The sequence below is a fragment of the Poromitra crassiceps genome, assembly GCF_964638095.1.
Source record: "Poromitra crassiceps genome assembly, chromosome: 3".
Lineage (NCBI taxonomy): Eukaryota > Metazoa > Chordata > Actinopteri > Beryciformes > Melamphaidae > Poromitra > Poromitra crassiceps.
Genome location: NC_139625.1, coordinates 40,338,678 through 40,364,632, shown reverse-complemented (window position 1 = coordinate 40,364,632; position 25,955 = coordinate 40,338,678). Strand labels below are relative to the sequence as shown.

The window sequence follows — 25,955 nt, the reverse complement described above, 5'->3', positions numbered from 1 at the left end:
TCCTTTTCATTTCTGAAAAACCCAATCTATTCTTGTTTCAATTATCTTGCTGAAAATGCAAATTCAGTGAATTAAGACACATTTCAGATTAACATCTTCTCACAGTCCAGTAAATTAACGTTTAAGATCTTGAATTTCATCAAGCGTAAGACTAGGGTGTCCACTGATGCTGTTTATCCATCAAGAATATAATTAAATATTGCTAAATTATACCTTCAACTGTACATAGCCTCTGATGGCATCTTATCACATTCAAGTCACAAATAAAGACATACCCAAAAGGATAAAATAGTTTTATTTATAGTCTTATAGTAAAGGTACGCCTCAACTTGCAAGACAATCGTTGGCAGTATGTACAACATACCTGTAATTTCCATGGAATGGAATAAACAAATATCAATTTCGTACACACTAATTTACCTCTGCAAAAAGGACAAAAAAGAAAGAGAAACAAACGTTCCCAGCACAGGCAAATATTTCCAGGAAAGGTTTTTCTTTGCAGAACTGACAACATTTAAGAGTATACAGTGTTAAGTACTACACACTGATATGGACTTCTTCCATTAACAAAAAATAAAGGTCACTGCCTTTTAACTGCATTGTGTAACATTCAGTATCCATTTGGGGATTTTTTTTCTTTCTTATACCAACATTTTATTTAAGAATATTAAAAATAGAGGAAAACAAATAGTTGAACCTGTTAAGTGAGAAATGTACTAAAACGTGAGGTCAACTTGTTTCTCCTCCTGCATCCACAGAAAAATCTCAAGCCAAACAACAACGTACAATATTGGATAAGAAATCAATTTAGCGTCACTTTAAATATAAGGATTCATTTGATTACACAAACATTTCAAAGACAAAAACTTCAGCCATCTACACTGAATCAGGAGGGTTGCGATTTGCATGACATACATTTTTTTCCCCAAAGCAACTTCACATTCTTTTCTGGAAAAGTACGAATATTATAAAGGTAAACTATTTCTAAGGACAATTTCTTAAAGGTCTGTAAGTCTCAAAACTCTTCCAAAGGATTGCAGAGGTTGAACAAAACGAGAAAAAAATCAGGCTATTTGTTGTAGCTTTACTAAAGCTTTACACCTTGTCATCTCCACATTTGATTATGAATGGTTATTATGAGGTTTTAAAAGCATTAAGTCCTTCAAAACTGAGAGCTGCCTCACTTTGGGGGAGAGTTGGGGGGGGGTCTTGAGAGTTGTTGCTGAGCCACAAGAGGAGTGGCAGGACGTTTGCCAGGAAAGAGAAAGGTAGAAGCGTTTTATACATAATAGCACCTCTCTCACATGGTCTCCACCTTGTCTCCTGGACTGGCATAAGAAGGCTGGATGGAGTGTGGACAGGTCAGAGGAGTGGGGGGCTGGTGGATAAGAGAGTCTGTGGTGGGAGTCCGCTAGGGTCTAGCTGGGCTCCACGCGCAGCTTCTTTCTGTTGGGCGGCTCCTCGGGCTCGGACTCGGAGCTGGAGTCGGAGCCGCCGTCGAAGGCGGACACCGCGCTGCCTTTGCGGTTGGTGTACAGGCTGCTGTCGGGGGACGAGTAGCTGGCCTGAAGCTGAGTGTTGCCCTTGGCCTTCTCCAGCGCACGGACTGCAGCGGCAGCGGTAAGACCGTCAAGACAAAAAAAAAAACACCAGTAAGCACCACTCTGAGTATATATTACCGTATTTGAACTACTGTGTGGAGGTATGGGGCAACACCTACAAAAGCACCCTACACGTGTTATGCAGACTACAGAAAAGAACAATAAGGATGGTACACAATGTGGGATATCATGAACATACTAACACACTGTTTTCAAAGTCATATGTATTGAAGCTCGTGGATCTGGTAAAATTTAAAACCGCACAAATAATATACAAAGCAAGAAATAATTTACTTCCTGGCAACATACAAAACTAGAACGACCGCAACGCAGACTTATGCCTCCGCCATTAGTTAATTCTTGAGTCCAAATCGCCATTTGAGGCAAATTGGAAGAAATTCCGTCAAGGCGCTCCTGTGATGTTGCGTTACAGAGCTTGGAAATTGGGTGTGTGAGAGGTCACAGTGACCTTGACCTTAGACCACCAAAATGTAATCAGTTCATCCTTGAGTCGAAGTCGATGTTTGAGACAAGTTAGATTAAATTGCGTCAAGGCATTCCTGAGATATCGCGTTAACAAGCTTGAAAATGGCGTTTGAGAGCTCACCTTGACCTTTGACCTTTGACCACCAAACTCTAATCAGATCATCCTTGAGTCTAAGGTGATGTTTGAGGCAAATTTGATGAAATTCCGTCAACGCATTCGTGAGATATGGCGTTAACAAGCAGGAAAATGGCGTTTGAGAGGTCACAGTGACCTTGACCTTTGACCACCAAAATGTAATCAGTTCATCCTTGAGTCCAAGTCAATGTTTGAGACAAGTTTGATTAAATTCCGTAAAGGCATTCCTGAGATATGGCGTTAACAAGCTTGGAAATGGCGTTTGAGAGGTCACAGTGACCTTGACCTTTGACCTTTGACCACCAAAATCTAATCAGATCATCCTTGAGTCTAAGTCGATGTTTGAGGCAAATTTGATGAAATTCCGTCCAGGCGTTCCTCAGATATCGCGTTAACAAGCTGGAAAATGGCGTTTGAGAGGTCATAGTGACCTTGACCTTTGACCACCAAAATGTAATCAGTTCATTCTTGAGTCCAAGTCAATGTTTGAGACAAGTTTGATTAAATTCCGTAAAGGCATTCCTGAGATATCGCGTTAACAAGCTTGAAAATGGCGTTTGAGGTCATAGTGACCTTGACCTTTGACCTTTGACCTTTGACCACCAAAATGTAATCAGTTCATTCTTGAGTCCAAGTCGATGTTTGAGACAAGTTTGATTAAATTCCGTAAAGGCATTCCTGAGATATCGCGTTAACAAGCTTGAAAATGGCGTTTGAGAGGTCACAGTGACCTTGACCTTTGACCACCAAAATCTAATCAGATCATCCTTGAGTCTAAGTCGATGTTTGAGGCAAATTTGATGAAATTCCGTCCAGGCGTTCCTCAGATATCGCGTTAACAAGCTGGAAAATGGCGTTTGAGAGGTCACAGTGACCTTGACCTTTGACCTTTGACCACCAAAATGTAATCAGTTCATCCTTGAGTCCAAGTCAATGTTTGAGACAAGTTAGATTAAATTCCGTAAAGGCTTCCTGAGATATGGCGTTAACAAGCTTGAAAATGGCGTTTGAGAGGTCACAGTGACCTTGACCTTTGACCTTTGACCACCAAAATCTAATCAGATCATCCTTGAGTCTAAGTCGATGTTTGAGGCAAATTAGATGAAATTCCGTCCAGGCGTTCCTCAGATATCGCGTTAAAAAGCTGGAAAATGGCGTTTGAGAGGTCATAGTGACCTTGACCTTTGACCTTTGACCACCAAAATGTAATCAGTTCATTCTTGAGTCCAAGTCAATGTTTGAGACAAGTTTGATTAAATTCCGTAAAGGCATTCCTGAGATATCGCGTTAACAAGCTTGAAAATGGCGTTTGAGAGGTCACAGTGACCTTGACCTTTGACCACCAAAATCTAATCAGATCATCCTTGAGTGTAAGTCGATGTTTGAGGCAAATTTGATGAAATTCCGTCCAGGCGTTCCTCAGATATCGCGTTAACAAACATCGTACGGACGGCCGGCCGTACGGACGGACAACCCGGATCCATAATGCCTTCGGCCTGGCTATCGCCGGCGGAGGCATAAAAATTACGGGGGTTGGGGGGGGGGTATAATTTAAGGGGAAAACTTAATTTGAAGCAACACTATGTTCGCACCAGTCTTAAAAGTATGTGCATCTCAATTTGTGGGGTGACTGTGGAACAGTTTGGAAGAAGATATTATAATGAGAAAAAAATATTGCAGTTTAAAAATAGGTACAGAAACACAATTTTGGGGAAATATAGAAATGAGGAAGGGGAGTGCAACGCACGATCGTTGTAATGACGGCTTTTCTATTAAAGAAAGTTTATTTTCTTTCATGAATGAATAAGGTTGTTGATTAGAGTAGCTGTGTTATCATAATGTTGATAATTATGTATGTTAATTTAGTCTAGTTATGATGAAAACTGGAACAGAGTGTTATTAGAGAATAGGCGTAGGACTAGATAAGCATCTGCTTCCTCCTACTCCTTTTCGGACAAGATAATGCCAATTTTATTCGTTATTTTGTTTGTTTTTTAAATGTGTATATATGTGTATTGTATATACATGTACCGTAAATTTCGGACTATAAGCCGCGGCTTTTCCCCCGTTTTTTGGCCCCTGCGGCTTATATAGCGGTGCGGCTTATCTATGGATTTTTTCGAAAAAAACAAAACAAAAAAAAACGGAATTCTCTCTTCTTTAGCACTCTAACTATAAATCCACTTCTGTTTTAATTTCCTCTCTTGCCCTCTTTTCACCACACCGCGGACACTGTGTGCACTGTAAAAAAAAACACAGGTGGTGTTGTGTTATGTTGTTTTGTTGAAATGTTAATAAATGGGAGCTTCCTCAAACAGCCATCTCTTTCCCGACAATCCCCTCTGTGCATGAACCCTTACATATGGTAATTAAACATTAAAACACAATAAAAATAAATAAAAATAAAAAACATTAAAACACCTGCGGCTTATAGTCCGGTGCGGCTTATATATGTAACAAACAGGCAATTTTGCTGCTGCGGCTTATACTCCGGTGCGGCTTATAGTGCGGAAATTACGGTATATATATTTTTTTTTAATGTTTGAAATAAAATTTTCATTCATTCATTCATAATTGTCATTATATCATAATATAAAAATGGTGAAGAGAGGATTCCCATGTGCACAGCCAGTAGAAAGATCAGGTGCTGGTCGGTTGCAGGATAAACATGAAATGAAAAATTAAAGGAACCACCGCAACACTGAAAATGACTTACTGATATTTATTTGTGAACAACGCGTTTCGCGTACAGCTTCATCAGGTGAACCTGATGAAGCTTGTTGTTCACAAATAAATATCAGTAAGTCATTTTCAGTGTTGCGGTGGTTCCTTTAATTTTTCATAATATAAAAATGTGATGACATTTATCTTAAGGTAGAGAAAATAATCGCGCTACTTTTATTTTGCTGTACAACAACAACTGAGACGGCTTGAACATCAGAATTTCACAAACTCCATCAAAATAATATTATTTGCACTTTGAAATTACATTGTTAAATTATTGTTTACATACATTGTAGTAAGCCAATACCATTGAAAGATTTGTGCCTCAGTTGATGATCGGTGATGCATCGAATTGATGAATGTATTGAATCGTACTGTGCGATAGGCATACTGTCCCATCCCTATAACTGTAAAACAAGCCCTGACTTGGTCGTCACAAAAAGACATACACAGAATCAACAAAACACACAAGGATTTGGTTCACCCTCTGCTGCGTATGACCCCTCTCTAGATAGATGCCCGTCCCATCCTGAATGGCTCCACTTACCCTGCTGCTCCAGCAGTGCGTTCTGCTTCTTCAGGTCATCGATGTCTTGCTGGTGGGTGTGGTTTTTTCGCCTCATATACTGGATGTACTCTGTGGCTTTATCTAGAATCTGTGCTCGGGAAGCCTGTTTGACAGCACTCTGTCAGCAGAAATGACAGAGCTAAGCCATTGGGCAATGTTGCAGTTGACAGTCATATCAATTTGTACATTGAATTACAGCTATGTTTTCAGTCTTGATAATAAACACAAGGTTAACAGCCAAATACAGACCTTCATGGAGTGCTTCCAACCAATTTCCACTGCTAGCAGGATTTTGGAATGTAGAAAATGAATACTTATGCCTCTCACCTTCTCCCCTTGCAATGCAGGCACAGAGTCTCGTAAACTGTGGAAGCTGTCTTTAATGTGGTCCCTGCGTTTGCGCTCCAGCGCGTTGTGATGTGCTCGCTTGTCTGCCTGCAAAAGGAGGCAGAGGTTATACTGACAGTGCCAGTTACACAAAAAATAAAGAAGAAAAAACATTTAAGTTTTCCATGTGGTTCTTCTTATTCTAACACCTAGTTCCTCATTGCGCGGCTCGCGAGACGCTGGCGGCCCTCGAAGCTTTAGTTGGCGGCTCTAAGAAATTGCAAAAAAAAAAAAAAAAAAAAAAAATACCCCTGCTCTCCCCAAAATTTCAATAAACCTTTATGGCATATTATTACAATACAACAATACTGGTGTTGACAGTAATAGAAGGTGCCAAATCATTCAAAACAATAAGCATTTTGCTTTTAGGAGTATTGTGCCAGCGTGCAGCGCTGTTCCAAAACGTGTCAATGTGTGTCGTTGCCTGGGAAACGCACATCCCATAATACAACTGTTCGCATCACATCCCATAATACTAATAGTATGATGATACTTGGGATGCCATTGCGAACATAGATGTGAACAGGTTATCTAAAACTTCAGCGTCGCCAGCGACGGCCCCCACCGTTGCGGTCGGGGTACGTTTCGAAATCCCTCCAGGCCTGAAAGATTTTCTAGGGGAAACTGGTATATATATGTGTGTGTGTGTGTGTGTGTGTGTGTGTGTGTGTGTGTGTGTGTGTGGAAAACGATAAATCAAAAAAATGGTAGGCAGATGTGCTTGGTTGGAGTGGCTTTTGGTGTTTTGCGGTAAAAGTGGCTCTCCTATTGACTTTGTCCTGCCAGTGCGGCTCTCATCGAAGAAATAGTGAGGATCACTGTTCTAACACATAGGAAACAACACAGACAGCTATTTAATGCTGCATTCTGCAACTGTTTTCACATTAAAAGTACAATAAATGAATTAGATATATTTTACATTATCAGTCTGTCTGTGACCAGGTGTATACATACATGCCTACTCCCTCCCTCTCTCTTCCGCTCCTATGAATACACAATTCAAGTCACATTGCAAATGCATATCTATCTATCTATCTATCTATCCATCCATCCATCTACCCATTTGCCTGACATCGGCCTTTCAATGGTGTTTCACATGTTTTCAGTCGTAAACCATTTGCTGTGGCTGTGTTGTTCGGCCATGGCTAGTGATGAGTTGTGGGTGGTGGCTGTGTTGTTTGGCCATGGCTAGTGATGAGTTGTGGGTGGTGGCTCAAAGTAGCAGCCACAGAGCAGAGAAAATATAGCAACAATGAGCCAAAGCCAGGAGAACAGCGACGCTAAATGTGCAGCAGAGAAGAGGCACTCGAGCTGCCTGATGTGCCGCTATCATCAACATGGTATGTAGGGCCATATGATTTCCGTAAAATGGAAAAAACAGACAGAATCATGGAATTTGCTAATAAAAATTGAATCAACTGTAAAACATGGGATATTGCATAATTTTCCATAATCTGAAACCGATAAAAGTAGGCCTTATTATCAAAATCAAAAGTAGACCTAATTATTGTAATAACCTAAATGATTTCATAATTGTAAAATAGGCCTAGAGAAATGGTTCCATTTTCGATTGGGGTGTTTTGAGAGGGGGGGTCGGTCTTGCGTGGAACCCTTATGTCACCTCACAACTTGGTTTTCACTTTGAGAAACATGTCGAAGAGGCTGCCTGAGAGACAAGTCATCACAAAAATAAAAAAATATCTATCCTAACCCCTAAACTAAAATTAAATGGGGAAAAACTGAATTTGTAAAAAAAATAAAAAATTAGGAAAAAATAAAAGTTTTCATATGGCCCTAGATATAGTAAACATAATATGATATGCTAATGAGGTTAAGTGAATTGACAAATATTTCCATGTCAACACACTTGTTTTCACATCAAACATGAGCAATATATGAACTCTGTATCTTGAAGCATTAATTATTAATGATTAGATTATAAAAATCGATTCATTGATTTTCTGCTGACTGACAAATTGTTTCAGCACTAGTCCCACATGCCATGGTGAAGAGACAAACAGACTGTCTATGTTTACCATCTCATTTGCTTGCTTAACGATGCCTGCGGTGGCCACCTCAGCCTTGCATATGGGCTACATATGGCATTTTGTGTCTAAAAGGGAGGGTAAACAGGTGCAACCAAAACATTAATGAGGGCCCTGCCTTTTAACCCATTGATACCGGATGCAGCATTTGCGTGTATATCCCTTTGACACCGAAGACAACGGGCGTGTCCTTTTACCTTTCATGCCGGCTACAACACACAGATGCGTAGTAACGTGTATATCGTTGTTTCAAGACATGTGACCGATGAAATGCATCATGATTTGCTGAAATAGACGTGGCGGTTGTGGGTTTTGTAGTTTTTTCTTTTTCTTTTTGCGTCGACGGTGTGGACAGTTTTCCAAAGCTGAACTACACGGCAAGTCAAGGAAGCCAGGCATTCCAGCCAGACTTCCCAAACAACTCTAGTTATTAGATGATGAAATTAATGCTGCTGACGTAATTTCAGATTTATCTCATGTTCCAATCTGCAATAGCCTCAAGGTTTTACTGCACGCTGCACGCTGCAGGTGGCAATTCTGCATGGCCGCGTCTCAGAAGTTAATGCTAAGTGATGAACTGAACGGAGTATGACTTACTTTGAGGACGAAGACATCAATGAATAAGAAGATTCCAGACCCAGATTATGATGTGAATGTTGACACGCTAGCCAAGGCTCATTGGGTGACATTTTGGCGAATTTGCCGTATTTCACGACGACTGCAAAACAGAGATCCCTAACGTTACTCTTGCTGCAGTAATTGTCAAGGGTTCAACAAAACCTATTTCCTCAGCCTCTATAGTAGCTATCAACATGAGATAAAAAGTATTTGAGAGCTTAAACCCGTGGCTTTTTATTTGGAAGGGTTACATTTGCCGTAATCTTTATTAACATTTCGTAAAATGCATTAGAATAGTTTTATTTTTGGGGGTTAAAGATAAAAAAAATGTTTTAATGAACATTAGAGCAAATATAATACGAAAAGCCAAAGGGTTAAGCTCTCAGATGTTTTTTATTTTATGTTCCTATGTGCTACAGAGCCTGAGATATGAAGGCTTTAGTGAACACCGACCGCTCTGTCAAGTTGAGCACAAAACGTCAGGTTTACAGGGGGTGTTTACAAACGTGCAGTAGGTATAGGCCATGTCCACACGGAGACGACTTTAGGTGTATCCGCTAAAGTTTTTTGTCATATAGCCGTTTCGTCCAGATGGAACCGCGTTCTGGGACTATACGTTCTGGCCGTATACGCTAATTTTTCAAAACGGGTCCCAGAGTGATTAAATCTGAAGACGCCACCCTTGCATTTCCGTGTTTACAACCCATACGCATCTTTCCTGAAACGATGACGCCATAGCCCCACCTCTCTCCACCAGCAACAATAACAATCATGGCAGTAACGTTCGTGCTACAGCAGTGGGGATCTTGCAGCAAAATATAATGCTCCTCTATTACCACCGTCAGCAACAAGTGGACACGGAGAACAGCGTGTAGCCTACAACATCCTCAGGGCTCCACACAGCTGACTCTTCCCATCCACCCCTCCCCTCCCTTCATCGGATATTTCCCAGAAGGCTTAGCGGCGGCTACATTTTTACAATAACACAAACAAAATCAGGCTTAACGTGTTAGATAGAAATTATATTTATTTTTAATACAACATGCAATTCTGGAATATTTTAATATTGGACAAAATGAAATGAAATGAAATCTAAACCCTGAGTGTAACCAACATACTCTCTTGCCCTATATATAGCCCTCGTAAATACAACGTGAATAGGGAAGTGAGAGGTTTGAGGAACACGCGGTTGCACTGTGATGTCTGTGATATCCGCTCGTGTCCACTCCAACAAGACTTTAGCTTACTTGACGCGACTTTTTCCAATAAAAACACATTTATGCCATGAGTTTATATAATGTATATTTATGTTGCATCATTTAGCCTGTGCTGTGATGTGCAGGAGCGGCCAATACGCTGGGATGTGTTTGCAACATGTCTAAAGATCATGGAAGTGGATGATATCAGGAATGTCACCGATAGTTAACGTTCTATATTGTAGGCTACAGGGAGACCATCAGCCCTGCTGAACAGCTCTGCATTTGCCTGTATACTGTAGGTTTCATCATTTTATTCATCGACATGGCAAACCTCCCCGCAAAGCCAAGGGTTTAAGCTGCTGCTACAGTGAGATACACATTATAGACTGTGCGCCCCTAGAGGTTGTATGCCATTATTGACGAGATTGTCTTTCTCTGTTATTCTACAGCGGTTTCAGTGGTTTCATGTGGATACACACATTTCTTGAAACGTTTCCATGTTTATGGAAAACTTTTCTGAAACGAAAAAAAAAAAGATAGCTTCCGTCTCCGTGTGGACATGGCCTTAGAGTGTCGCTCTAGAGAACGCACTTAGGTATCAATGGGTTAAACACAAAATGGCTGCTGTGAAAAAGGTCATTTGTAACTTTAAATATCAAAGACACTCAACTGGTACTATTGGTAGTTAGTGTGTTATAAAAACGATTGTTACTTTCACTTTAGTCTGACTGCCTGGAAGCAGGAGCGGGTCTAAGCTCTGCCATTGGTGCCGACCATTTCAGTCGGCAGCGGAAGACAATCCCTTTATGCTCCCTGCAAGTCCTGCCATTGGCTCCGACTGGTTCCGACCATATGGATTTATGGATTTCCTTTCCGATCCCTGTGTGTCGCTCTATGGTCGCTCTGAAATGCCTCTGCCGCTGTGAAACAACAACAACGCTAGCTTGTTGCTACACGCTGAAAATGGCAAGTTTTTACAAAGATCTGGATTGTGCAGTAAAGCAGGCCTGCTTGGTACTAGAGATGTAACGGTATGAAAATTTCACATCACGATTATCGTGGCCAAAATTATCACGGTTATCAGTATTATCACGGTTTGTTAAAATGTGCTGAAATTTTTCAAAAAGTACTAATACACTCACAGAAATCATTTTCCCAAGTTTTATATTGAAAACTCAGACCCAAAAAGGATTGATAGATCAAATATTGGTCCACTTGGCCACTAACCATTTTTACAAATGTGCCAAATGTAGGCTAATGTATGGCTGAATGAAATTAATAAACTGGTCTGTTTTCACACACTCCAAATTGGGTAGACCTACTCTAAATTACATGTGAATGATTTATCACAATTATCTTCCTGAACCACACACACAGCATGGTTCTTTGGTCTAAGTAAGAGCCAAGTGAAGTGAAATCAAATGTTATTGCTTTGCTTGACACTCTTGTAATGGCCATACATACAACCATTAGCCAATTCTGCCATCTCAACTGTGGTAATTGCATCATTTTTTTTGCATCATTTTAGTAATTTAGCATAAAGAGATGTTGTCAGTTGATATGACCCAGAATGCATCATATCACATATCCATTTAGCACTAACATGAGCTGACTTATCTAGGGTAATAATTAGGCTACTAGAGAAAAAACGTTGCAATTTACACAATTCTGAGCTCACGCTCAGAGTAAGAGCTACTTAAGTTGAATATTACACGAAAAAATAAGTTATCCTTTAACATTAGACAGCTTCACCACCAATGTAGGACGACTGCACCACTATTGCCTATACAGACATCACACCTCAGAGCTGGAGATCCAGCTTAATCAAACGGGGGGAGGGGCATCCCTTGCTCTGAGAAATATCTGGCCAGATCAAGGATCTGACATGTTTTCAGAAGCACACTCAAATAAAACACAAGTTCAGATTTATACTACTCTCACTGGAGATGGACCGACGATATTTTTTATGCTATGATGTCTGTGACCAAATAACAAACACGACAGCAAAAAAATTGACAGATCTCGAACCCGCATAATGTTAGATACTGGCTAATCTACAAACAGGAAAACATAGGAGCATAGCCTCTTTATTTTTCTATTTTGGTTACAGGAGAACGCACGTCCACAGTACTGACTGATGTTGGCAGCAACAACACATTGTAGTACGTGGAGAAAGATCAGAAATGAAAGGAATACCAATATTTTACCCAGCTAAATATAGCTTGGACGCGTAGGCTGACGTGATGGGATTACCATTCATGCGTTAACGTAATATTTCTAGAACTACTAACAAAACGTTGGGGTAACCGAATATGTTATAATAACTAATCTTGTTTTGTTTTTTTACTTGGTGTAAACGTTAACGGCCACCTCGGTGTTCACTTCAGATGAGCTGACCTTGCTTGCGGTAACAGCTTACCGATTGTTTATGGTTGTCGCATCGCGTTTCAGCAGATCATTTGTCTGCAGCTTCAAATTCGACATAATATCACCCCATCAAACAGGTTTTACTGGAGAAGCGACTTTTAATAGAACGACAGCAACATCGACGGCCAGAACTAAAACGCTGTCAATTTATAGCGAGCTGGTAACGTAAAACGTTACTGCCAATACAGGGCTGTCCCAAAGGAGCAATCAACGGCTAAAACGCAAGAAAAGCGTAGAAACCAGCAAATGTCTTATCAGACTTCTCTGCATAACTTTAATCTGTAAGCCAGCCAGCTAGTTAGCTAATGTAGCACTGTAAAGCATTTTTGTCTGCCAGCTCTGTATTATGCTCGTCCTGGAAGCTAACATTAGCAAAACAGCCTAGCTAGCTACTAGCTCGCTCGCTCAGCTAGCGTAGGTTGACAGAAATGTGAAAACACCGTTTGCTGTTTAGCTAAACTGGTATAGCTATTTCTAGAGATAACTGGACAACATACATCGCTGTCGACTTCGATGTCATCGTTGTCGCTCATTCTTCGGTGTAGGGTATGAGAAAATAAAGCAAACCGCTGTCTAAACAAAGTATAGCAACAACTGGAGGGAGGCAAATAATAACCTAGCACGGAATATAGCTGCTACAGCAGGGACATGACGATCAACGGATTCTCTACACGTGATTCGCCTACACATGGACGGGAAAACATAGACAGCGCATGCGCATGAAAACGAGGGTTTGTGGGCAATGAATTCCTCGCTACACGCAGCTTTGTCTGTACTCGTGCTGTTGTTGGTATTTGTACTATATTCCCCACAATGCCCCGGGCTTGACGCACCCACACAACTCCACCGTGTTATCTCCTGCAAGTTGCAAACACACCTTTTTAGCCTCAGTATTATTATTGCAGGGGGTGTCATTTGCTTATTGAATATAAAAACAGCAGTTAATGAAGTTGTTTTGCATAAATGCGTGATGAAACATGGCAGACATCCATATTTGTTGTAAGTTGGTCTATGTGCAAACAGGCCTTGAGCATACATAATTCTATGTTGTAAGCCTGCAGACCAAAGGGCCATTATGCATGCTAAAGCCTACTGTTTCAGTGGTCATTGTCCGCAGGGTAGTGTAGGCCACAACAACTAGGCTTCTCTCCCAGGCCAGTAGGATGCCAGATGGTGGCCTAGCTTCAGCAGCCCTCCCCCACTCAACACCATCCTGGTAGCACACATCCCTCCCTACAGGACCTTTAAACAGGCTATGGCTGTTAATGGAGTAGGCAGCACTACGATGTGCTTTAGCAGTAATTTATGTCGTTTAGTTTGCAGGAGGAAACTAGCTCAACATTGGTTGTTTTGTGGTTTAAAAAAATACATATAGGCCTACTACATATAATACATAGGCTACAATGTACATGTTATGTGCACTCACTGCATGCTGTAACATCAAGCTATATGTCAAGTGCTTCTGAAAATAGACACCAGAGGGTGCAGGCAAGGAATACAAGTTGACAGGCTGTGCTTTTTGGTTTGGTGTCCTCAGTATACCTTTAAGAAAAAATGGTGTCCCTGTTCTGACCATGGTCGTGTTAAGGTTCTGACTAGCTACTACCCCACTCAACCTTTGTATCTGCAGCATAAAGTGTATTGTGCTTCCACCTCCACTTTGATCATGTCTCTTCTTGCTGCTAAATATTCCCTCTTTGAATCAAGCCTACACAAATATAAACAGAAAAACTGAGAAAAGTGTAGCCCAAGCTCAGAATTGTGCTGTTCACATGATCAGTAAAAACGGATCTTAATGCATTTATTAAAAAAAGGCAGCAGCAGCGGAACAAATAGCACAGTGTTATGTTCACATAACACAGTTGGAGACCGCCTGTGGATACTGGTCTTGTGTCCTGCCTGCCTGGATCAGCTGACCTGCAGGATAGTTTTCCAGATGCACATGCCTAACCAAGCTGCACACAGTGTGATCAGCCAGCAAAACTCAAATCCACAATTATCACAAGCAAGGGGGATAAGACACACATTTTAAGCAGTGGAAGGTGAACATTAGCAGTGCCAGTAAGGAAAAAGTGATCTACCCTATTTTAGCTTCGCTTCACTGGCTGCCTGTCCATTTTAGAATTGATTTTAAAATTCTATTATTGGCTTTTAAGGCCCTCCATGGTATGGCACCTAACAACCTGGCTGAGCTTTTCTATGCCCGTAGCTTGAGGTCCTCAGGTAAAACCCTGTTAGGTATTAAGTTACTATGCACCTCCCCTTGAGGTCCTCAGGTAAATCTCTGTTAGCTATTCCCCAGTCAAGGCTAGACGAAGAGTGGTAAGTTTACACAAGGATAAATACCTACTTTTGACAAGTAGTAGGGAAGCCATAACCTGTAAATGGTTGCAGATTGATCCTCAGACAAGGGACCAATGGCTGGGAATTATAAATTAAATATACAAGCCTATATGGAAAGACTAATTTTCTATGTATTAGAATTTACATTCTAAATGTATTATGTATGTACAGACCAACAAGAGCCAAATTATGATAATAGATCAGAGAACCACAATCAAAGCCCGCACCCTAATATTGACCACCATGTATTTTTGAGTTTCTCCAGTGGGGCTTTGAAAATGTTTCATAAGCCCAAGCGGTCGTAGAGTTTCCTCAACCCATAGAGAACCATGTGATCCTGAACTCAACTCAACTCAACTCAACTCAACATGAAACCCATAGACTAGAGAACCATGTGATCCTGAACTCAACTCAACTCAACATGAAAATCACCTAAATTGGAGTTACAAGGTTTTTACATAACAACAGCGGTATAATTCCCTGAAATGAGATGATTACCGGTACCCATGTAAATGATGATCCCTTAACCACATGGCATCATCAACAATGCAACAGATTATGAATAGGTTGCACAGAACTCATTATTGCTGAGAAACAGAAACATGGCTTGTGTGCTTGAGACAGGCTGCTGGTCCTGTATGGAGGAGGTACGTGGAGATTACAATACACAACACAAGGCCCCCATGATCTAAGCTCTACCATACTTTTTGAGATTAGGACAAAGCAACATTTTACCATTATTTGAGTGTGTGAATAGTGATGAGAAGGTTTTGGTTTAGGTGGCCCCGTCCCTTTGATATGACTGATAGCATAGCCAGGCAAATTGAACAGTCTGCCTGGTTGCATAATGTTCATTGATTGCATGATAAAGGTAAAATAAAAATAAAAAATACATTCTAATCAAGCCTGCTGATGGTAAACAGGGCTTTCCCACAGCTGTGTTTGCTTGTGGTCCAGTCCACTCACGACACTTCAGTGGAATTGATGAACCATTTCCCATTCATCTGAGGGAGTCTACTGCACAAACATTTACACCTCCCATGTGATCATGGTCCCATGTGATGGGGGGGGGGGGGGTAGACAGAGAAAAGGGGTTACAGAGAAGAATGTGTGGCGGGTGAGGAGAATACAGAGTGAGAGAGAAAGCGAGAGGGAGAGGGAGAGAGGGAGCAACAGGCAGGACCACCAATCCAAGCAGTGGCTGGCACACGATGGAGGTAAGAAAATACTTTTATCACTTTCAGTAATAGACCTTGTCCTGACAGTGAGTGTAAAAGTTTTAAATGACTCTGAACTTTTACATTCAATTACAATTGAATTATAATTTCAGTTCAGAGCAACAGTTCAATCATTAATTATAGCTACTCTGGACTTAGCACATAAGTCTCTCATGCATATGAAGATAGATTCGTGCGCAAGGATTATCTCCATCTGCAGCAGTAATTTTTCATTGACCTGAAAACCAAGAATAACTCAAACAATTGTACAAAACACTTGCAGTTTGGCAGAGACACTTTTTGTCAGAAAAAAACACTTTCCCCAACTAAGGGCCCCTTTGATGCATGTATAATTGGATTCATTACTGTGCCTATTCTGTGCATCTGTGTTTGTGGCTGCCTGAATGCCACCATACTGGCCGAGAAGCCCTGCCAATGGCTACCAAGGAAACAAGACAAGTACTATAAGCCCTGGGGACAACACAGACGTTTTCTTTGCCTCCAATCAGTCCATGTTAGTGTGTTTTCTTCAAGTGAATAATATGATTTGCAATCACTATTAAAGTGATCCAACCAAGTATTTCAGTGCTATTTGCAGCTGAAGGGTAATGTTTAAATTTGTCAGGAGGAAAACCATTTGTGCCATTACTTTTATGGCTATAGGGAATCATTTGTTGAATTCCAATAATCAGACCATATGAGAAGTGAGTTAACAGAATGTAATTCAGTGTTCACATTCAAAGTGTTTCACCTTTGAAGTAAATCTTCAAGATTGCGAGTTTTACCAGATATATATGTATATATTTTTTTGTGATTATTTTTGGGGCATTTTGACTTTATTGATAGGACAGTGTGCAGACAGGAAAGGTGGGGAGAGAGAGGGGGGATGACATGCCACAAAGGACCACAGTTCAGATTCGAACCAGGGTTGGCCGCGCGAAGGACTAAGCCTTTGTGGTACGCGTTCTATCAGGTGAGCCACCGGGATACCCTGAGAACCAGATATAAAAGTTAAATTAAAAATATGAGATGTCAGGTAATAATCAGACTTAGCATTCCTTATACACTGATTCTTCAGATGAAATTCTGCCTGAGGACCTGCAATTCTATATGGACCATGCTTTGTCTCTGATGTGGCTGCAAAGTCACAAGACTATGTGGGAAAAAAAATCAAAAACTATCTCATCTACTTTCTCTTTTGGACCAGTGGGTCTCAAAACTGTTTTGGATTCAGTACGCCCTTTCCCAGATTTCTGAATCCAATTACACTACCCCTTTACACGACTACAACATTTTGCTTAGAAAACTGCAAGAGAAAACTACAGTATATGATGCAATGAATGAATGATAACACAGCTTTTGAAGAATATAACATTACAAAATGAGAAATTAAGTGAAGGAGTTGCAATTTATTCTTACATTTTTAAATTTTCCCCTTTCTCTCAAGTAGGCTACCCCCTTTAGTACCTCCACGTACCCCTAGGGGTACGCATACCCCATTTTGGCAACCACTGGTGTAGACTATTGAAACGATTTGCATATGACTTTGCACTGGACTGTGTGGGCTGTTAATGTAGCCTTTTTATCATCATGTGTACATGCTATGCTCATGGTTGTGTCCATTTGATATTTTCTTGTTAGTGTTGCTTTTTAAACGATTTTCTTAGTCGAACTAGTCGCCTAAATTCACACATCTCTCTCTTTCATAATTTGTTATTGTTAATAAACAATAATTATTACTGTTTTTATTACAAAATACCTGTTGCAAACATATAAAATACCTATTCTGAACTTTATCTACAAAATACCACTCTCATAAACTACAGACACAAACACACTCATAAAACTACAGCTGAAACCAAAGCTTCACTGAAAAGTAAATAAAACTAAATTGAAATTGAAATAAAAATTGGAAACTATCTAAAAAATAACACCAAATGGAAAATGACAAACTGCATTAACCCTACTGTATGTGTTTGCTGTGTGCGACAGGGCAAAGCCACAGTACAGTAAGGACACAGCTTTGGGACGAGTGCCACAATGAACTGGACAGAAGGACTCTCCACAGGAAGGCCCAGCCTCTATAATGGAGGAAACATCTCTCTCAATGGGAGCGCAGGTTTCCAGCTAGCCATCAACCCCGCCATGGACATCGCCATTAATGTCCTCCTCATCATCATCCTCCTTCTCACCATGGTGTCCCTTGGCTGCACCATGGAGATTTCCAAAATTAAGGCCCACATCTTCAAGCCAAAAGGAATGGCCATCGCCATGGTGGCCCAGTTCGGTATCATGCCCCTGACCGCTTTCAGCCTGGCCAAGCTGGCCCAGCTGGGGCCCATGGAGGCCGTGACTGTGCTCATCTGTGGCTGCTGTCCGGGAGGAAGCCTGTCCAACGTTTTTGCCCTGGCCCTGGACGGTGACATGAACCTGAGGTAATAATAATAATAATAATAATAAATAATAATACATTTTATTTGGAGAAGCCTTTCAGAACACCCAAGGTCCATCGTACAGTGCATAAAAGAGACATAACATTCTAAAAGACTAAAAGATCATACTCAGATTAAAAACAACAGGCATGGCAAACACCAGCATAATTAAAATTCGACGAGCATAGATAAAAGAAAAGACTATACGCGCGCTCGATTCCTAGGCTTGCCCGCTGCGCGGACTAGCTGGCTCAGCCGCTACGCGGCCTCACCTACCCTGCAGCTCAGCGAGCGGGCCCTGCAGCTCGCATACACAGCTCAACCGCTGTGCGGGCTCATTTGCTCTTATGACATCACCGATGATCACTGATGATGTCACAACTTTGCATCACTGATGACATCACAATTGCTCTTATGACATTACTGAGGAGATGATGTAGCAATGACACGGCCGAGCCCCCAATGCAGCTCGACCGCTGTGCGGGCTCTTATGCCATCACTGATGAATGACATCACTGAAGATGTCACAACTTCGCATGTGGCGAAACAAACAAACAAACAAAGAAACATTGCCCACATGCTCCCTTTTATAGATAGATAGATAGATAGATAGATAGATTGATATTAGATATAGCGCTTGTTTTAGATCCCAGTTTTGAATGCACATTTGAATGCTTATCAAAGTAACACTTTATAATAAGGTGAATTCATTAATGGTTAATTAATGCTGGTTCGAAAAAAAGGAAATTATCCTTTAACTAACCCTTAATTAACAACAGCCTTGACCTTAAGCTTGCTCTAACCTTAATCTCTGTGAATGCCTCAACCCATCCATAAAAACATGAACACCATTACATTAGTGAATCATTATACTACACACAATACTAACTGTTAATTAATGGTTAATTAATGCTTGCTTATTAAGCATGAACTAAACCTTATACCCTTATTGTAGTACTGTATTACCCTTATCAATTTTATGTACTGCACTGCAAGAATTCCAGTCAAGATATATTGTGAGATATATTTACTATTTCATACATGCTTGTGTGTGTGTGTGTGTGTGTGTGTGTGTGTGTGTGTGTGTGTGTGTGTGTGTGTGTGTGTGTGTCTCTCTCTCTCTCTCTCTCTCTCTCTCTCTCCCTCTCTCCCTCTCTCTCTCATACCCTTCCAGCATTGTGATGACCACATTCTCCACTATCATGGCCCTGGCTATGATGCCTTTACTCTTGTTTCTCTACTGCCAAGGTTTTCCCAATCTGGAAAGTTCCATACCGTACAAAGGCATCACCATCGGCCTCATTATGATCCTGGTGCCTTGTGGCATCGGCATCGCCATTAATCACCACAGACCCAAATATTCACCGTACATCATCAAGGTGAGACTCACTCTTGAATAGTTGGCCCTTTTAGTTATATATCAAAGACTGTGTTTTAGCGGATTAATCACTCAAGAGTGAAAAACTGACCTACTTCTGGTCAGCAAGTGTGGGCAGAATTTGAACAGGCCTTAATTCCCAGACTTGTCATAACCATAGCAACTGACCCCTGAAATTCCATAAATCCCACAATCGACATTTTATGCTGTATTAGCCAAATTGCCATGGCAAACATTGGAAGGCTAATTCAAGTTCTGTAGCATTAACCCCCAAGTCTTCCTCCTACAATTTTGCCTCACAAAGTGACGGCATAAACGAAGCCATGCATAATGCTGTTGCCATGGAAACTGATCTGTTACAGACCTGAAACAAAGCTGTCTGGCACAATATTTCACAACTTTTCCTTTGATGCTGATTCATTGAGAGCAGCCTCTGGTGCTTTGAGCTGACAATTTCACTTTCCAGCTTCACAGTTGGATATTTGAGATTCAAGTGGGGGATAAAGGGACTTTTGTGATGTGCTCTGACTCAAAGGGTCTTATCCACAGGTTGGTCTCAGCATCTCATTCTAAAGGGTCTTATCCACAGGTTGGTCTCAGCATCTCATTAATCTCCAGTGTGGCGGTCGGCGTCATGTCTGGCATCACCGTCGGAGGGACGGTGTGGGTGATCCTCTCTCCCAAACTTATAGCTGTGGGTGCGCTGATGCCGCTGATTGGCTATACGCTTGGATATCTCATGGCCACCATCTTCAGAGTCAATCATCAGTGAGTGAACATGCACTGATACACATATCCATGACTTAATAAACAGTGGAATGCCTTTATCATTCATCACCCCACTATAGTCTGGGTGATATGCGTCAAATTTGAGGTGATTTGTTCACTCTTTCAAAAAAAGCATGACATTTGGTATACTTGTACAGTTTGAGGCTCTGAACATTTTCAGATGTGGAGGCATCACAAAAAGGCGTTGTGGCAGCCATGGTGGCTATTTTACTTTCCACCATCATATGTCCTGAACCAAACATGATGATACAGAAAAGGTGATGTCTATGTTTTCATGGTCATTAATTACAATGACACCATATACAACAGCATAAACTGTTCAGGCGAATAGTTGATGGTGAATTCAGTGACATTGTCAGAAGAATTGCAATTAGTCCAGGTGATCTGCCAACTTCAAATTTGAAATGTTCACTTTTTTTTGTAAAAGCATGAAACTTGGTAGACTTGTACAGTTCGGGGGTCTGAACATCTTCAGATATGGAGCTGTCGCAAAAATGCCTTGTGGTTGCCATGGTGGCCATTTTACTTTACTCCATAAGGGGAGGGTTACTTTTAAAATGCATTCCACTACAGATTACTGAATATCTGCCCTAAAATGTAATTTGTAACGTATTCCATTAGATTACCATGACTGTTTTTTTCCCCCAATATTTTTTTATAGAACAATATACGAGCAAGACAAACAAGCTCAGATACAGAGAAAAAACATACATCATCGACATTCAACAATACAACATGGTGCTACCAGCCGCATAAGGTGCTTATGTGTTTGTAAGAGATAATGTGCATGGGATCCCACACAAGGGGTCCATGAGATACCAGCAGGGCGAGCCATCCGTCACCCCGAACCTCAGTCACTTGTCATTCTTTACCCTCATCAAAGTAGACCAACAACGGGTACCAGACAGTCAAGAACCTTCCAAGCGAGTTGGTCCTCAGGGACCTGAGTCTCTCCATCTGTATAACAGAAATCATGTCCATCAGCCACACCTGAAAAGAAGGTGAAGAGGAGGAGAAACAGTTGAATAGTTGAATGTCAACTAATACACTGTTGAAATGCTACAAATACTCTAGACTCTCTGTAGGGGGACTATCCAAATAAAATGTTACGCAGGCAGGTTAATATAAAGTCTAGTCTAGCTTCCCAGATACTGTGATTTCCTTCTCACAACAGCACTGAATTCACCTTTAACTATTCACTTGAACAGTTTATTATGATGTTGATGTTGTATGGAATCATTGTCCTTGCCCATGAAAACATATGGGTAGACATCACCCTTTCTGTCATCATGTTTGGTTCCAGAGATATGGTCCAAAATACATCATTTGCTTATTGCAGAAAGTAAAATGGCTGCCATAAGGCGTTTTTGCGATGCCTTCACATGTGAAAATGTTCAGAGCCCAAAACTGTACAAGACTGTACCAAGTTTCATGCTTTTATGAAAAAGTGAACACAATTTTCACTTATCACCTAGAGACTATACCCATCAACATGATCAGTATTCCCATCAGTATCTTTATTGATTTATTTGTTGCATTCTCATTATATTTGATTGTTGTATTTACTTGTATGCAAACGACTGATGGTGACTATCGTTCAGGTCCAGTTTCCTTCCTGAAACAACGTATTTGACCTTAAGCAGGCCAATAATAATACAAAATACATAGAACAATTAGTAATAAAATACTGCAGATGAGTTAATTTCATAAATAGGTCAAAACCTATTGTTTGTTTATTTACTCGCATATAGGCTACAGTATCACTTGTTCTGCCAGAAAATGATGAATGATCACAATGCATTCTGGGCAAGATGCACTCCTGAAATGGCATCTTCGTTGATTTGACACATCTACTGTTCCTGTGCCGAGACATAGCCTAATGTAGTGAGGGATCATTCAAAAGTCTAAAAACCAATTGAATATGAGTCAGGAAGAGAAAAGATATTGGATGGGAGGGGTGGAGGGTAGGCTTGTTAAAACATCTGATTATTTTATTGGTTAGACATTTTTATTTTGCGCCTAATATAGCATTAGATCACCATGAAAGATACTTTTCCAGCAAGTAAAAGTAAGTGGGAGTTCATTTCATGGGGACTTAAGTTTACATCGCTGTTGACTCGCTCATCTCAGAAAGTTCACTTGACTTCTCAGCGAAATGGAACGGCACAGGAAGGTGGTGTCCTGCTGTGTAAGAGGCCATCTTGGGATTTAGGAAGGTTTTTAAAAGGTGGTGTTTGCGTCATGTGACCATAGGGGAGCTGGAATTGGAAGGTTACTTTACTTGAGACATTTCCAAAAGACAGTGTTGTGGAGATTTAATTTGAGAAATGCCCTTTGATAAACAATCAAACCATCTTGAATAGCAATCCATTTCGGTAACGCTTTAGAATACAGCTCGCAACTTAAACAACAACTTACAAAACCTGGATTTATGGAATAAGGGGGGACTTATAAAGAACTTATACCTTACCTTTTGTGTGTGTGTGTTTTTACAGCATTCAAAAACTAACAGAAAGCCTCCAGGCTTTTCAATTCGTTTATTTGTTCGATAGGGGACAGGTGTACATTAATGAACATTTCAAAAAAATGTAAATGCACGACAATTACAGTCACAGGACTGGTTTCCATTGTTAGTCCCCCTGCCAGATGATACAGGCTTAGAATCCTGGTAGGGGTAAAAAGTAACATAGTGCAACAAAAATATATTCGAAATGTAAACACAATACAAAGTGCAAGTATGCAAAAAATGGTCCTGATAGGGGGAAAAGTAACTTAGTGCAGCGAAACATATTTAAAATGTGAGCACAATGCAAAGTGCAAAGTGCGAAAGGGCTCTACATAACTAAGTGCAAAGTGCAAAGTACAAAATATACAGGAATATACAGTCTGATACTAAAACCTGAGTTTGGGATCAACAACCAGCTAAAAAGCAAGATCTACAAAGAAGACTTCCTCAAACAGATATAAGATAAATAAATAAAAAGTACAGAGAATATACAACACACATATCCATACAGTATAAAACATACTGTTCTATTCCCTAATGATGAGTACATATTTGATAACTCAAGTATAACTCAAGTATAAGTTCTCCTAAACTGAAATGAAATTTAAATAATTATTTCTCATAGGTCATATGTACCCTGTAACAACAGAATAAGTACCCTGTAGTTACCCTGTAGGTGCCCATTTGTTTTACGGAATAACTACAGTATAAGTTCTCTTACATTGAAATTAAGTTTAAATGATTATTTCTCATAGGTCATACGTACCCTTTAACAACAGAATAGGCACTCGGGAGTTAAAAAAATAAAAAAAATATAGCTACGCTATAAGTTCTTTATAAGTCCCCCTTTATCCTCTTATTCCATAAATTCAGGTTTTGTTACCCTGTACTTATCCTGTAAGTTGCAGGCTGTATTCTAAAGCGTTACCTCTCTTTATTAGAGAAAATGATGTCAAATGTTCCCAGATGTTAATGAATGCTCTGAATGGTGGATAGTATGCATAGTTGATGAGGTGTCCTGTAGTCTGTCATACAGGGAAGGTGTGAAAGAGACAATATGCAGTTATTTGCAATTTCCATTTCTCTCCTTAGAACATGCATATTTATTTTGGACAAGAACGAGCAAGGGAGCTGGTCTGTATGTGTGGGTGTGTGATGGCAGACTGAGACAGCAGACCCATTCTTGATAACTGTTGGCTTTTACTTTCTATTTGGCATGGAGTAGCATTTGAAATATTTCATGATTTTCACAGTAGGGCTTTATGCACTGTGAATGTTAGATACTTCTGTTTAAACATGATGGCTAACAGAAACTGGGAATGCAGACATGTAGGGTCACGCAAGAATTGGCTGAGCATGGAGAAAGGGGTATTAAATGAATTATATAATGAATTAAAAACTGAAAAATGTCATCCTATATCGTCCTGTCTAGATGCAGAAGGACCATTGCCATGGAGACGGGGTGTCAGAACATCCAGCTGTGTGCCACCATCTTGAAGGTGGCCTTCAGCCCTCAGGTCATTGGACCCCTGTTTCTCTTCCCCCTGATCTATATCGTGTTCCAGGGAGGAGAGGCCATTCTTTTCATCCTGCTGTTCAGATGTTACCAAATATCCAAGCCACCAGCTGAGGGTAAATGTCACAGCTGCCTGTGTTATTCTAGTCTGGAGGTTGGGAGGTGGTGGGTTCAGAAGAGCGCACTGTTGACGGTCTCACCACACATTTGTAACAACTGAGGCTTGTCCCACAAGCAAGTTTAGTGATGGCTCACTTTGAAGTGGGGTAGGCCTACATGACAATGGTAATGTGGGCTGCACACCAAACCTGCCCCAGGGCAGTTTATGATCAGGCTATCAGATCAAAATGTATAAAAATCTGTTCCCTCGCCAATCAGTGAGGGAAAAATCCTAGAAGATCCCATGGCATTTTTGTAATAACATTTATTGCAAAAATTGCGCCTACAACTCCCGGTATGAACAAAAACAGAAATATAAAGAACTGTGCAGTGCAGCGGATGCTATTGAATTAACAGATAAGGGCTGGTAGCCTGTCAGAACCCTTTTGCTTTATGATGATTTATTAAACCAGAGATATATTTGTATTTGATCAGGGGTGTAAGAGGTACAGGGGCCCGGGTGCAAGAATTGCTATCCCCCCACCCCAGCATACTCCACCCCCCATAGCCCAACCACATTACAAAATGAACTGAATATTAAATTTTGTGAATAATGAGTACCGGTACTAATTTTACACATTTACACTTTACAATACAAAAGTGATGTTTTAAGGATAATTCTAACATACAAGCACCTAAGAAAACTACGGTACTTCTCAAACAGCGCAGCATGCAGCCCTTCACATGCACAAACACACATCTATTGCTACACACACTACACCAGCAGTGCTTTTCAGATCTCTAGTAACAAGTCAAGACTGTTATGGAGTGAATGTTATGTAGCATGAATTGATAATACTATGCATAAATATTGCATGGATGGACGAGGGAGAGAAGTAACATCGGCCTCACCCCCTGCACCTCTGGTATTGACACCACTGGATGGGATGGCCTGAACATACCCTGCTTTGGAGCAGGTTTGGTGTACCCCGCTTAAATGTGAGCCGCTGTGGTGACACAGAAAATTCAGCTAGCTCGTTAACCCACTCATCTTGCTTCATGAGACAGGATCCTGGTCCTTTGAATTCAGATCAAAAAAGACTGCAATGTAACATCACCTCTCTCTCACACAGAAAAGTCAGCATCCGGGGATGTTAATGGTAAACTGATGGAAGTGAATTAAGAACCTTAGAGGCTGGAGGGCAGCAGACCAAGTGGAGAGGACATCACACACCACAACCCACGAACCCACTGGAGGGAAATAATCACATGAATCTTCTTAGAATGGAACCAAACCAAATTAAACCCTCACTGTTTTCTATGCACTCACTCCTGTGTTGCTGACTGAATGAAACCATCCTATGGCTGCATTTTAATAAGTATGACAGTGCATCACCTATGATTTTTTTTAGATGTGGGAAGAGGGCAACTAGTGAATTTTTAAATAGAAATGTAATAATGAACATGAATAAAAATGCACATTT

The 25,955-nt window shown here is 40.7% G+C and overlaps 2 protein-coding genes across 4 annotated transcripts; one reads left to right on the top strand and one right to left on the bottom strand.

Annotated features, from left to right (window-relative positions):
- Positions 1-285: 285 nt before the first annotated feature.
- On the bottom strand, positions 286-12,819 carry LOC310772705 (protein max-like). Of its 2 annotated transcripts, none has more exons than XM_083632579.1 (4): positions 12,689-12,819; positions 5,765-5,950; positions 5,495-5,633; positions 286-1,606 (listed from the first exon to the last, which is right to left on the bottom strand). In XM_083632579.1, the coding sequence occupies exons 1-4, from the start codon at positions 12,722-12,724 to the stop codon at positions 1,419-1,421; spliced, it is 549 nt and encodes a 182-aa protein (XP_083488705.1). In that variant the 5' UTR covers positions 12,725-12,819; the 3' UTR covers positions 286-1,418. The 2 variants fall into 2 exon arrangements, with proteins under 2 accessions (XP_083488705.1, XP_083488706.1); XM_083632580.1 differs by having other exon boundaries at positions 5,843-5,950.
- A 2,836-nt stretch (positions 12,820-15,655) lies between these two features.
- LOC310772698 (hepatic sodium/bile acid cotransporter-like) lies at positions 15,656-25,892 on the top strand. 2 transcript variants are annotated; one of them, XM_083632572.1, is made up of 6 exons: positions 15,656-15,751; positions 17,744-18,186; positions 19,358-19,562; positions 20,151-20,329; positions 24,289-24,373; positions 25,605-25,892. In XM_083632572.1, exons 2-6 carry the CDS (start codon positions 17,792-17,794, stop codon positions 25,638-25,640), a joined length of 900 nt encoding a protein of 299 aa, XP_083488698.1. In that variant the 5' UTR covers positions 15,656-15,751; positions 17,744-17,791; the 3' UTR covers positions 25,641-25,892. The 2 variants fall into 2 exon arrangements, with proteins under 2 accessions (XP_083488698.1, XP_083488697.1); XM_083632571.1 differs by having other exon boundaries at positions 24,289-24,488.
- The last annotated feature ends 63 nt before the right edge of the window (positions 25,893-25,955 follow it).